At 41.2% G+C, this 14,958-nt stretch overlaps 1 protein-coding gene across 10 annotated transcripts in view; it reads left to right on the top strand.

The window, feature by feature from the left end:
• LOC122716145 (calmodulin-binding transcription activator 2) overlaps nt 1-14,798 on the top strand; it is a 40,039-nt gene extending 25,241 nt beyond the window's left edge. For 7 of the 10 annotated variants that reach the window (XM_043938936.1, XM_043938935.1, XM_043938937.1 and 4 more), the window contains 11 exons: nt 2,554-2,742; nt 2,827-3,225; nt 3,322-4,098; nt 4,214-4,549; nt 4,636-4,883; nt 4,972-5,171; nt 5,409-5,516; nt 6,630-6,787; nt 6,923-7,419; nt 8,059-8,214; nt 9,121-14,798. In XM_043938936.1, the coding sequence (XP_043794871.1) occupies nt 2,554-2,742; nt 2,827-3,225; nt 3,322-4,098; nt 4,214-4,549; nt 4,636-4,883; nt 4,972-5,171; nt 5,409-5,516; nt 6,630-6,787; nt 6,923-7,419; nt 8,059-8,214; nt 9,121-9,259 (3,207 nt within the window). In that variant the 3' untranslated portion in view covers nt 9,260-14,798. Of the gene's footprint in view, nt 1-2,553; nt 2,743-2,826; nt 3,226-3,321; nt 4,099-4,213; nt 4,550-4,635; nt 4,884-4,971; nt 5,172-5,408; nt 5,517-6,629; nt 6,788-6,922; nt 7,420-8,058; nt 8,215-8,368; nt 8,394-9,120 lie in introns of all 10 variants that reach the window. The other 3 variants (XM_043938942.1, XM_043938941.1, XM_043938943.1) reach the window with 3 other exon arrangements.
• Nucleotides 14,799-14,958: the final 160 nt, after the last annotated feature.

The following is a 14,958-nucleotide window of genomic DNA, read 5'->3' on the forward strand; positions in this document are numbered from 1 at the left end:
TCAGACGCCGTCTTTCAAGTTAAACTATTCTCTCCACGTTGCCTGACCCATTTCACGTCTGGCACGTTGCAAAATATGGTAAACGCATAGAAAATCAATTTACGTGGGCGCCTCGCGTGAAGAAGATTTCGTGGGGAAAGCTTTGATTCCATAAATCGATAAAAATAAGATACCGGGGTTATTATTAATTATGCTGGATGCGTAATCTTGTGCACGTCTCTTACGTAATCGCGAAAATAGATTTGAAAGAGATTCGGATACGAGTGAAATGAGAAATGGGCATCGATCATACGATGCATCCAACCCCCTCTTGATCCCACTTGACCTTTTCTGCGATTGATCAGCAGGCTGTGAGTAATTATAGGCAAAAGGGATGGGAAATTCCGCGTTTCTTATTCTACGTATGACCGTATATAAATATATTCCCGACGGAATGCGAGTGATCAATTAACCACTAGTAAATCAATGCAACATAGTGGAGAGCAAGCTTTATCTACCTTTCTTCTACTTCGTCGACGCTTGGCTGGCCTAATGGTCGGTCTATGGCCGCCCTCTTATTCCGTTTTCCCCTCTCCACCCGGTACTCCAGTTACTCCCTACCCGTCCCGCTCTTTCTCGTCCATCCCTCGTTAAGAATATTTATATCCAGGCCACGTTCACTGGAGAACCTTTGGAAACTCGAAGGCCCACCCACGGGAACGGAGTGCAAAAGATATTAAGCACTCTGAACCATACTTTGCTCCTCTTTTTTTTTTTTTTTTTTCTCTCTCCCCCCTTTTCTTTTTTTTTTCTTCCCCATCCCCCTCCCTTTCCCTCCATCCTCCCCCCTCTCCCCACCAATTACCCCTTTTCTAACTTAACGAGAGACAAAGGTTCTCCCGGTAATTATCGCGTCTACCTTCTTTCCCCCCCAGATTATACTTTTTCCACGGCGGCTTTCCTCGCTATAATTTTATTACGTAATTCGACTTGAACGTTAACGAGCACACGGATCCGTCGTCTCCCCGCATCCTCTCCCCGGTAGAATAGAATCGTGTCCTCTCGATGGAACCGCGCCACGAGGGCAATCTTGACATACCTAATTCGAAATGTACGATTTGTGGGTCGAGCTTGGCAACCGAGCAACCCCAATCAGGAGCTAACCATCGGTGCGAAACGTATCGCGAGATTCCTCGATCATTGCGGTCGTGTAGCTTCGATTATTCCACGGTTAATCCAACCAATCCTCGAGATATATATATATATATATATGTATATATGTACACGTGGAGAACATTTGCAGAATCTCACGGGGTGATCTTTAACTGGAGTAACTGGTTGCGTAGTAGTAGTGGTAATCGGATTGATCGCGAGTCGAAGGCGACACGCGAAGCGTCTCCCCGACTGAACTTTATTATATCAACACCGGGAGAATTTTATTGCCGGCCACGTTTCCACGGTTAGACTGGAATCAGCTGCAGTTTGGCGATTTCGATTTGCATTGCACCACGTGAGATCGCGTGCCGTGCATTTTCTGATCGCCACGTGTACTTATTTCACCTTACGCCGCTCAATTTTTTTTCCTTTTTTTTTTTTTTTCTTGCCCCGAGAGGTTGCCGCTTTCTTCATCCATTCCGTCGTCGTCGTCGACGGAAGGAAATTGCGGATAATCATCTCGGCCCGTTCCTCGGACGTTTATACAAAATCGAATTCTTTCTAATCCTCGTGCCCCTTTTTTTCTCTTTCCCTCTTCCCGTCTTGTACACGTGTAGTAACAGTTTCCTTTCCACCCAGTTGATTGCATGTCAACTTACGTACGTACGTACGTACGTACGTACGAGAACGATGTATCGCGATTAACTAAATCTGCGAAATCTCTTTTCACTGATTTCTTTACGAGTTTTTCGTTTTCTTACTTTTGAATATCTATCGTATGCGTTTTTCGTTTTTCGCAAGATTCGTATTATATACAGTTCTCTGTACGGGGAAATCAATAAAGAGTCGGTATAATAACCGAGTTGCTATTATTAGTGATAAACATGAAAGAAACGAACGCGCGCATTATTTTTCGTACGAGCGTGTAACCAGGGTAGAAAACGATTTAACTTTAATAAAAGGCTCGAGAACTTTCCCCTTTTCATTGATTGGAATAAAAGATTTGTTCTCGACGTTTAGTAGATGGAAAGGAGTGTCTCGGGCTGGCTGGTGCGTTGACAATTTTTCCCAACTCGTCTTCGTTTTATCGGTTATTCGCGAGGATGAGAATCGAAGGAAGATTGAAAGATGTATCGGTAAGATTTGCAATAGTAAGCAAAATGCTCGGAAGGAGCGGATGTCAGCAAGGCTGAGCGTCTATATGTTCTCTTGAATTCGCATATCCTACTTTTGCCGAGCTTGTCTTATCTTCGTCATCTCGACAAGTTTCCAGTTGCACTTTCAAAGTGCATACCACGATAGAAAATCTATCGTTGTGTGCATCGTGTTAGGGATAAAATAGAGAATAGAGAATAAGCGAATTCTTTTTCCTTTTTTTTCTTTTTCTCTAAATCGAACGGTTTGGTTTCTTGTTATCAGGAGATTGCTGCCATCTTGATCAGTTTCCAAAGACACGCGGAATGGCAAAGTCGGGAGGTGAAGGTACGACCTCGAAGTGGTTCGATGTTACTGTACTCGAGAAAGAAAGTCCGTTACCGGCGGGACGGTTATTGCTGGAAGAAACGGAAAGATGGTAAAACTACACGAGAGGATCACATGAAACTGAAGGTGGTTTTTCATTTTAATGGGAAATGAAAGAAGAGGAAGGGCGAGGAATATTTACAGATCGTTTTTTTCGGTCGAATTGTACAGGTGCAGGGAGTCGAGTGCATCTACGGCTGTTACGTGCACTCGGCGATCCTTCCGACGTTTCATCGGCGATGTTATTGGCTACTACAGAATCCAGACGTCGTCCTCGTTCACTACTTAAACGTTCCTTACCCGGACGGTGATGCAAAGCTAGCGGCGCTGCCACCGTGTCTCGCACTGCCGCCAGACAAGAAGGAGTGGACGCGTGACGAGCTGGCTTCTCAGCTTAGACCTATGTTCCTCGGTGGAGACGACGATCCGAACAATCCTCACCTTACTCAACACTCGAATCATCCCGTCGACATGATAGTTTCTCAACTGTTGGACAGACAGAGAGCATCTTCCACTTCCTCTACCACCAGCACTCAGCTTGCACCTAGGAGATTAACGCCGGACAATCAGGTACGTTATTTATTTATTGATCGGATCTTTGATCTTTGCCAAGATATAATAATACTCGTTTTACATTTGATCCTCGTCTCTCGGTTTCTTGATCAGGTTTCTTCGACTACCGGAGGTCAGCAATCGTCGACATCAGCCTCACCGGCTCCTCGCGTATACTCAAGACATTCCCACACGACTCAAAGCCAACAACCGGCTCCTTTAGTTTTAAGTTTGCAACAGATTCAAGGTGGTGGCGGTCTTCTGATACTGAACAGCCAACCGTATCACCATCAACAACAGCAGCAGCAGCAGCAGCAACAACAACAGCAGCAGCAACAGCAACAGCAACAACAGCAGCAACAGCAGCAGCAGCAGCAACAACAACAGCAGCAACAACAACAAAGCCAACAAGTGGAAATGCAACAGGTTCCGGAGCAACAAATCGTACAGCAGACGAGCGTGGACAGAGAGCAACAGACCCAGCAGGAAATAGAAGCCCAGGAAAGTATGGATCGTAGCACGGTGCAATCGTTGCCGATCGGTGGCGCCGGCCCCGAGGTCACCGATTTCGCCGAGACTTTGGACCTGAGTCAAGAGGACATTCAGCGAACGTTATCCGCGAACATGGTACCACCATCCCCGTCCCCTTCCCCGGCGGACAACAGTATGATCAATCCAATGGATTTCATCGATTCGTCGGACGACGTCCTCGTCAATTTGGACGCGTTCGACGTGTTCGGTGATTTGCCGGAGCTTCACGATTTCGAGGCTGAGCAGACTAAGGCCGAGGAGAGGGGAGGGTCCGATAACGATGTGGGATGTCATCCTGGAACAACCGTCCATATCGCGGAGTACAGTCCGGAGTGGAGTTATACGGAAGGTGGTGTAAAGGTGAGTTGGATGATAATTGATAGGAGGGGATGATAGTAGCGCGACGTTGGTCGAAGTTTGAAATCGCGAATTAATAGGAGAATTTAAGCGATGGAATTTAATTCTCCGTTTTCAGGTATTGGTAGCTGGCCCTTGGACCGGTGGGAGTAATTCTCAATCTTATTCGGTGTTGTTCGACGCCGAACCGGTCGAAGCGTGTTTGGTACAACCAGGAGTGTTGCGGTGTCGTTGTCCAGCTCATGCTCCGGGGATAGCGTCTCTTCAGGTGGCGTGTGACGGGTTCGTCGTTTCCGACAGCGTTGCTTTCGAGTATCGTCGCGCGCCAACAACCGAGCCAAGCCCGGAACGAGCTCTCTTGGACCGTTTGGCGGATGTTGAGTCACGTTTGCAAGGACCGGGTCCGCCGTCTCCCGCAGCACATCTGGAAGAGCGATTAGTGGCGTATTGTCAAGTGAGCAAGCTCGTCCAACTTCAAATGCTCTTTTCTTCGTACATTTCTCATTGATCCGAACGAACTCGATCGTCTATCCGTCTCAGGATGCCGTTGTCCGTCCGTGGCGAGCCGGAGCGGAACCGTTACAATCCGGCGGCCCTACTCTCTTACATTTGGCCGCAGGATTGGGCTACTCCAGGTTAGCTTGTGCCCTCCTTCACTGGAGAGCGGAAAATCCTAGTAGCGTGTTAGATGCCGAGGTCGATGCTCTGAGGCAAGATAGCGCAGGTCTTACGCCGCTCGCTTGGGCTTGCGCGGCAGGGCACGCGGATACTGCCAGAATTCTGTACAGGTTCGTATTTCGCTTTGCCAATATTCGTCGCCATTTTCTCATTGGTTCGAATTGTCAAAATCGATGTCCTGTTTGCACACGCACACAGATGGAACGCAATGGCGCTTCGCGTGAGGGATTGTCAGAACAGAACTGCGACCGAGTTAGCGGCGGAGAACGGTCACACGGCGATCGCCGAAGAATTGAATCGACTCGAAGCGAGAAGACAAGACGAGAGGCTTTTCTTGCGACCCGCCAGCCCTAGCCCTAGGAGGCCATCTCAAGACAGCGGTCTCGATCTGGCGTTGTGTTAGTCTCGTTTGCTATTATACTGCCCTCTTCCGTATATACACGCACATACATTCACGTCCAACACAGTAAATCACAGTTCCTTTTTCCTGACGATTACCCGCGGCATATAAAAATCTCCTCCTCCCTCCCTCCCCCTCCCCCTCCCCCTCCTCCTGTAAGATTTAGAGTACAAGGTCATGCGAGCGTAAAATTAATCAGGAAACGTAGCATTAAGGGGTTTATCGAAAAACACAGGTGGCTCGCCGCTGCTGGACAACATGGAATTGTTGCAAGAGGATGACTCGTCATTAGCCCTCAGCGAGCAGGGAATGGAAAGCGCTCCGACCCCTCAGGAGACTGTAGGTCCGTACCTTCCTCGTTTCCCCTTCTATTTGTCTGTCTGTCTGCCTGTCTATCTGTAAATATATATATATGTATTATATATACATATATAATACATATATATATATACATATTCGTAACTCTGTCTGTTTCTAACTACTACACTTATAGATTCATCGGCCTAGATAAACAAGTACTGCGCGGGCTGTGATCCGTAGTATTCCTAGCTAAAACTGCGTCCCCTTATTCTTTTTCTTTTTCTCTCTCTTTCTCTCTCTCTCTCTCTCTCTCTCTCTTTCTCTCTATCTCTCTCTCTCTATCTATCTCTTCTTTTCACACATTACATACACACACACGTACACACACAGTGTTCTTTTTTTTTTGTCTCTCTGTCTATGCGTACGAGACGACCGGACATGGTCCAGGCTCACTGTCCTCTAACTCCTCTGAACTCTTGCAGCTTAAAGCAGTATTGGTGTTGCTTGGCCTTCGTAACTGCTGGTGTTGGATGATTGCTGTGTAACGTCTAAAAACTTTCTTAGCCGTCTATTATCGGCTGTCGACCAATTCCTCGAGAGACAATCTCGTCTGGGTTATGCCGACAAGTTTTAAAGCGGATATCCGTGACAAAAAAAAAATATATATATATACATATATAAAATAAAATAAAATAAAATAAAATAAAATAAAATAAAATTTGGAAGCTACGAGACAAATTTACACGAGAACACGTGATCTGTACAGCTGACTAAATCCGCAAAAAACACACACTATATACCACGGGCTGCGTAAGACCCGTAGAGCAGAACATTCAACAAAGCCTGAGAAAAATGTCTACACTCGCCATCTGATTTACCTGTTTGAAGACGTTCGATTCGTATCGTGTAGAAAAATCTCAGCAACATACAAACGAAATAATCCGCAATTTTTGGTGTCACATGTCTTATTAACATCTGATTTGGTTCATCGTATAAAATACGTTCACGGCTTAAAAAAAAAAAAAAAAAAAAAAAAAAAAAAAAAAAAAAAAAAAAGAGCAAACAAAAAAAAACCTCGATGTTGTGATCAATGTGATTTCGGCGGTCCTGTAACACGTTTTTCGAGTTTGGCTAGGGTGGTGATTCCTTTTTATAGGGGAAGAAGACGCGAGGGTGCTGACATTGGCTGAGCAAATTATAGCAGCGCTACCGGAAAGGATCAAGAGAGCGGAAGGTGATTCTCCGTCTTCTTCCTCGCCACCTCCCCCGGCACCGCCCTTGTCATCTCTGGAGGATGCTTTGATGGAACAAATGGTAAGCGTTATCATATCGTCTCTTTAAAATTACAATCAAATAAAATGTTTTTACCATAGTTTTCGTATTCATATTCGTATTTCATTTCGTTGATGAGATAAATTCATGTCGTTGTTGTGATGATAATTCTTCTAGCCGCTCGATTCTGGAGAATTGTTCGACTCGTATCGCGAGTGCAGTGGAGGAGCGGCATCAGTCTCGGATGCTGACGCAGATGCTAGCCCCTCGAGTCCGTCTAGCAGCTGCCTCACACCGGACTCGCCATCTCCACCGCCTACGACGGCCGACTTCTGCGAATTCTTGCAGCTGCAGTTGCAGCTTGACGGCAATAACGGCCATAACGGCCAGTACTATTCGACCGGTGGAGATCGAAAGTTCGGTAACGTGATCGGCTCTGGGATTTGCGGGACTGTGACAGGTGGTGGTAACGGAAACGGTGATGGGAACGAAGCGGATCTGAGCAGGCTAACTCTGTCCGATCGGGAGCAAAGAGAGCTTTATCACGCCGCTAGAATGATCCAGAAAGCCTACAGAAATTACAAGGGGCGACAGAGGCAGGAGGAAGCGGAGAGACACGCTGCTGTACTCATCCAACAATATTATCGTCGACATAAACAGTACGCTTATTTTAGGTAATCTGTTTTTAGCTTAACACGCCGCGGCCGTGTATTATTTGCTCTTCGTTTTATCTTCTCGATTTATCTGGACCAACCAGACCGGATTTATGTTTCGTCACGTTTTAGCGTGGGACGTTTCAGATTGAAAATAATAATAATAATAATAATATAACAAGCGTACTCGAGATCTTCGTCGCCACGAATCGTTCGAGTTGTTATTTCGCGAACTTTGGAACCGTTAGTTTTAATAAGCGGCAATTAATAAAGAGGGAGGACACGAAGACGGTAGCATCGTGGGGGGCAATTTAACGATCCAGTTAAATCGGACGGATTTCACCAAAGTTCGTTCTATCTATCTCTCGGGGGGTATACCGAGGGGGGTGAACTTTTAATTGGCATCGTAAATAATTCGAAAACTTGAGCAAGTTCCTTACCTCCGCCGCGGTGTTCCGAATACAAAATTAACCTGGCATTAAATTAATACGACTTTTGTTTGAGATGAAAGCTTACCCTCCCCTGCTTCTTTTCCATATAATATATATATATATATATACATAGCGCATCCCCAGAGCGTGTCTTTGCAACTTCTTATTTCACGATGGTCTATTTTTCTTTTTTTTGTTTTTTTTTTTTTCTCTCTCTACCATTTCGCAGACAAGCTACGAAAGCTGCTCTGGTGATACAAAGTAACTACAGGAATTATCGCTCGCGTCCTGGCTCGGCCAGCTCGAGGCAGCAAGCGGTTCATCAGCAGGCTGCTCATCAAGCTGCAAGGAAGATCCAACAGTTTATGCGGCAATCGAAAATCAAGTTAGTATCAGTCGGTGCACATAATTGCATTTCCTGTTGCAACGATGTGCACGCATTATTAGTTATGTAGACTTCTTGTTAGCACACGAAAGGCTTATCGTACGAAAGACATCTAAAGTTCTAAAGTCTCCCTCTTCTGTGTGTACTAATGCAGCTTGTCGTGGGACGATTCACGACCGGTAAGTAACGAAAACAAGTAGGGCGATTGTCGCGCGGCAAACACTGCTCGTTTATCGCTCCTGTATCTCTTTAAAAGGATACTCGCTCTTTTGCTTTCACCAGGACGATCAGTGCACCCTGTTTCACGACTCCCCTCCGAATAACGAATAATCTATTGTTTCCGACGATACGAATTATATTGATTAGCTTCTGTGTTTATTATATACGGAATGTAACCGGTGCTTTGTGTTTTCTGTTTTATATGTCTTAATCGTGTTTTTTAACGGAAGTAACCAGTCCATGCAACGGTCCATCATTTACGGAGCTTCTCATAGAGACGAGAAGATATTATCTTCAATTATCACTTTGCTCACCCTAGTAGTAGAGTAGTTCAATTAAAAAAAAAAAAAAATAAAAAAAATAAAAAAAATAAAAAAAAACAAAAAAAGAAAAAATTGAAGTACTTTCGAACGAAACGTGAAACGATTTAATAATTAATACAATTACATTTGTATTCGAGAAGAATACGGACACAATTTTGCGTTAATTTGCGCGATAGTGACGCAAAGTACTTCAATACAATCGAGCAAAGTGTTAATTGCAGTTTCACCGAGTTAGATGCGCTCGTTTGTTTCGTAGTTGACGTGTTCCTCAGAGTGCTTGATCATTCAGTGTCATGTATGCACATTCGCAATAGTTTAACGAGGTTAATTCGATCTACATGAACGAATGCATTTCTCGAATTAGGCTGCAGAACGCCAGGGCCGCCGCAAACGGGAACGGGAGGCCGCCAGCGGGCATTTTACGGGCGGTTGCTGTCCCCCAAAGCTCGCCCTCATCTAGCCCAGGGGCCAGCCTAGTAGCCGCCAACCCAGAGGTCACTTAATCGACTGTCGATCGAACGGCACACAAAATGGTGATGATACGTCGGACACAAAGTAATAGAGCCTAGCCAACCAATTTTAACGTGGCCGCCAATTTTAACGGGCGAAGTGGTCGCCGTAATGGCCGAATTTTCGTCGAGGTTCGCGGAAAAGAAAGAAAGAAAAAAAAAAAAAAAAAAAAAAGGTTCCAAGGAATATTACACGAAGTCCAAGAAATCCTTTGACGATCAACAACCGACACGGACACGCTTTACTCTCTTACATCCCTGATCACGTACCTGCCTTTCGATCTTAAACGAAAATCTCTCCATCATCTCTTTGACCCACACAATTCAGACGAGGGATTCGATGTCGTCATCCCGATCTACCTTTTCGTTTCATTTCAATTTATTCTGAAGCTGCCGTTTAATATATCCATTTCCTGCATTTTTTTTCCTCGGTCGACGTGACGCTAAGTGGTATCAGAGGTAGGTGGTCTATCATGGTCTCTCTGACACGTTCGTGTATATATATATATACATACATATATATATACACGTGTTGCAAGGCGATTCAAGCATAATAGATAATGCATTGATTGATTTCGAATCATTCATTTAAAATCAGTCGAATCATGATCGTAGCATTGTTCGTAGAATTGCCCTCCGCTCGTGGCATATCCAATTATTCGACAATTATTTTTCACGGTTAACGGTACAAAAAGAAGTTATGTTTTTTGTTTTGCCGAAATCTCTTTTTCTTTTTTTTCAGAACGACTATATTTGCATTGATTTTTGATACATTGTATAAATACTTTTTTTTTTTTCCTTTCCTTTTTTTTCCAATCCTTTGCAAATCTGGCATCTGGAATTTGAAGCCTTTGAGCCTTTCTTCAAGTCCATTTGTTCGCGTTGTCCGTCGAAGTGTTTCACGCGATAATACTAAGTTAAGTATGTTCATTTCTTTTTTTTTTTTTTTTTATTTTAATTAAGATTACTAACTATGATTTACATTATGAACGATACAAGACTCGATGTAGACAACGACGATGGAAGAACAGTATTGTTAAAAATTTGTAGAAACGTCGTTAAGAAAGAATTTTTTTTCTTATTCTTTTTTTTTTGTATGATTCACACGCATACGTACACACATACACACATACAGACATAAAAAATACTTGTGTATACTATTTTACGTTTTCCCATATTAATCTCGGAATGAGAGAGATGAAAAAGAATATATTAAATATTTATATCGCGCGTTATTTTAAACGAGAATTTAAAGACGTTCTATTTGTTTGCTTTTTTTAATTTTTATTAATATTAAGTATTTAATATTTATGAAAAGCGATCGAAATTCGACACGCGAATCTTTTATTTGTAGCTGTCGTATCGAACGCTTTTCCTCATTTATTTTATTTTTTTCTCACTATATATATATATATATATATATATATTTACGCGAAATCGAATTTTTGAATCAAAAGAGATTCGAATCTCGTGTCATTTTTTTCATTTCTTTTTTTCTTTTCTCTTCTTTTCCCTTCTTTCTTTCTTTCTTTCTTCTTTCCTTTTTTTTTCTTTTTTTTTTTCTCTTTACGATCAAACGTGATGCGAATGTTTGATTGCCGTTTGATAATACGGTGCAATATCCATTGTACGCGAACGTTCAGAAGATATTTACGATACTGCATAATCGAAATTAGGTGGCAGCAATGATCTCTTCTTTGCACGATACAATTTCTTTGTTGCTTTAAAATAAGAAGAATACGATTCAGATCGATGAACGAGAAAGACATTTTATTTTCGCTGAAGTATCTGGTGTATTTGAGATCTGAGGAAGAAAGAGAGAGAGAGAGAGAGAGAGAGAGAGAGAGAGAGAGAGAGAGAGAGAGAGAGAGAGAGAGAGAGAGAGAAAGAGAGAGCATGGACGAGAGCATGAGCGTGTGAGCAAGAAGGCTGCTAGAGAAATAAAACAAACAAAAAAAAAAAAATGTGAGAACTAGAGAGAGTTTAAACAAAAAAGTAAGAAGTAAAAGCAACTTAAAAAAAAAAAAAAAAAAAAATCCATAAAAAAATCAAGAGCCCTTTCTCTATTTAAACGGGGGGGCACTTCATCCACGGGCTGTGCTTAAAGTCACAGTATAATCAACTTTGTAGAATTATATTAGGATAAGATAGTCGACTACATTGTTACAAAACTACCTACCGTTTCTCTCTCCAGTAGGGGATTTTTTTAAAGGTTCTTTAGATAAAAAAAAAAAGTGGGGAAAAAAAAAATAGAGGTAAATTAAGGTGTAGCGAGGCGGAATATATGCGCACGGGGGCACAGCCGTGGTACCCGCGTTCAAATTCATTTAAGAAGACAAAAATCTATTGTGATAAATTAATGGTGATCCAAGAAAGTATTTCCGCGGAAAATACTAAAGAAAAAAAAAAAAAGTTACGCAAAAAAAAAAAAAAAAATCGAACGTCTCGACGTCCACTGGGGACACGAGACGCCGAGACGAAAAAAACAGACAGACAGACAGACAAATCCGGTATGATGAGTTTTGAGATTAACCGCCGTCAGATCTGTCGGGAGAATCTGTTGATAGAAGGACCGATTGATCCTCATCTTCTATATATATATATATATATATATAATAATATAAAATAATATATATATATATATATTAAAGATAAAAAGTAAAAAAAAAAAAAAGAAAAAAAAATTAAAGAATCCTGTGTTGATCCTCCGGTATTTAAGACAAACTATGAGGTTTTTGTAGCGAGATAATTATTGTGCGGAGCGCGAATGGGAGAAAGAGAGAAAAGAAATGAATTATGATAAAACTGTACACACGAGTCAATTCCAACGAGCATTTTCATGCCATTAAGCTTAAAGAATTATTAGTTGATAATGAAAAACAAAACAAAAAAAGAAAAAAAAAAAAGAGACGATAAGAGGGAAGGGTGCGAATGGAAGAAGAGGAAGAAAGAGAATAACAAATTCTTACACTCTTTTAATCATTGTTAATTAATTAATTAATTAATTAATCACGATCCTATCGATACTTAAAATGAGACGAGTAAAATAATAATTATTATTATATACACAAAACTATTATTATATTCATATTTTTGCTTATTACATATTTAAGAAAATATTAAACGAGGGCTAGCGAGTATAGTATACATTACTAAAAGAGAAAACGAAAAAAAAAAAAATGATTAAAAAGAAAAAAAAAAAAGGGGGAGCGAGGCCGATGGCGAAAAGGAAATCTCACTTTAGGAAATATTTTTAGTCTGTCGGGCTTTGTACAACTTCGTGCGTGGCAATCAATCTTCGAATTTTACCATTAATGTTAATATATCTTTTTTCGAGAAGCGAGAATAAAAGAGAAGAGAAAAATTAGAACTTTGTACACACGCCGAGAATAAAAATGGGTTTTCTTCTTTTTTTTTTTTTCTTCCGAGTTTCCGAGACAGTGGCCCGATCTTCGAATGCAGCGGTTACGTCGCTTTTCCGATATTCGAGAACAAAAAAAAAAAAAAAGAAAAAAAAAAAGAAATATTAAAACGTAATAATCAAAGAAAAAAGTTTGATAAAATATTTGCACACAGTATTTTTCGGTCGTGATTAAGGAAAGTTCCCATGATGGAAAAGGCGACGCCGCGGATAAAATATTTCAGAAGTTCCCCGTTTATTATTCTTAGAATCGCATTAAATTACCACGTACATCAAGATTATCGAGGTGTATGGAGAACATGGCGGGATTAAAAATAAAAAAATGAGAAAATGCTAAAAAATAATATTAATTAAAAGACATCGCTAGGGTAGGCGCTTCGAGGATACATAAACTTTAAAAGTCACTTAATAAAAATTATTCTCAAAATATAAAAGTTTAATAAGTAAACAAATTTTTAAATCTACGTAAGAAAGCCAAGAGTCAAAGACGACTAGATGATAGGAGCCGCATGGCCTAACTGCTGCCACTTTAATTAATTATAAATAATTAATTATAACTTTATTACTACTTAATTAAACTCGATACAAATGAGAAAATATGTCATGCCACTTTTCAAACTAAACTTTCTAGATGCAGAGACGAATCAGTAGGTATAGAAGACTATTAAAAGAAAACTTCTCTTCTAATTGGGAATGATTGATTCGCGCTATAGATTCGAATATTTCCAATTGTCCAGTCTCCAGAAAATCGCACGAGATATATATACGCGTGTAAGATGCCTCGTTATAAACCAGCACGACTTTTCACACGAAAATTGGCATTTCAAATTGCATAAGAATTCGTTGTCTGTCCTCGAAGAAATACATACAGAAATACATTTTTTTTTTTTTTTCAAACGAGCTGAAAATACTATCGACATCATATACGTGTTTCTTCATCTATCGGTCGAAAAAAAGAAAAAAAAGAAAAAAAAAAAAAAAAGAAAAGAAAGCATGTGGAGAAGCATTGCGAGATTGATTGATTCATAAGAGAAAAAAAGGAGAAAAAAGAGAGAAAAAAAAAAAAGAATTTTGCATGTCCACGCGTTTTTTACGACGAGATACGACGAGCTTCGATCTTGATGTCATGTTGGTGTATCACGGGTCATCCTGTAGAACGTTTGTATCACGATGTCGAAAAGGTCGAAACGATCGGATATCGGTGCCTAGCTCATGTTCTACTCACTGTTCCTTGATTAAGACGGTCACTTTGTACCTGCTTGCTGCCTGCCTGGCCCGTGCGTTACATAAACATATTTCTAGTCTTATCGAGGTGATCAATCCTCTGTATTTTACTCGATAATAACGTCCAAGCATGTCGCGTACTTTCGTTGTGATAATCCGACGGCGTGGCGTCCCGACGGCCCTTGCCGTCCATGCGGTTTTTCTACACGATATCGAGGAAGCGTAACGCCGATTAATTATTTGTTATATCCCATTCGATTTCGCGAAGAGCAACTATCCCGAAGGAAGGTTGATGGTTTCGACAGCTGTTTCGACATCTACATCCAGCCGACGTTTGAATTCACGTTCGAAAATTCACGAAGCTGATTTTCTTGGATACTATATATGTATATATGTATATATATACATATACACGCATATATATATACATACATATTTCCTTGTCATCGGGCAAGACGCAACATGAACGATGATCGATTGTCGACACGTGGTCAATCCGGTTCCAAGGGAATCCATCTGATCGCGTGAATTTTGGAACGATGGCTGCAATTAAAATTTAAACAAGTTCGTGCTACTTTTAGTGGAAACGAATAATGGTAAAGGCTCCATCTCTTGTAATATTTTTATTATCGCAAACGTAATATTACATTATTATTAAATTATATTAAATAAAGGATTACGCCACTGTTTATTATTTATTGACTAACGTTCGACTAATATTGTAAATAATAACGAAAATATTTTATCTATATTTCCGATCCGGGGGTGTTGGGCGGGGCAGCGTATTACCTCTTGTCCGCCCTTATGGCGATCCTACGATCGCCGTTCGCCCACCCCCTATTGTTACACCATTTCATCATTGCATTTAATAAATTATATATTTATTGACTCACTTACCTTTTGACTTACCCCCGCTTATTTGTCTATTCTAGCTCTAGGCACTCGTCCAACACACACCGCTACCGCTATCGTCCTAATTTCCACGGCTGGTTTTTTAAGAGCAAGGTCGGCATGGATTGAGAGAGAGAGAGAGAGAGAGAGAGAGAGA

This window comes from Apis laboriosa, unplaced genomic scaffold, assembly GCF_014066325.1.
Source record: "Apis laboriosa isolate Shangri-la unplaced genomic scaffold, ASM1406632v1 scaffold42_cov153, whole genome shotgun sequence".
Lineage (NCBI taxonomy): Eukaryota > Metazoa > Arthropoda > Insecta > Hymenoptera > Apidae > Apis > Apis laboriosa.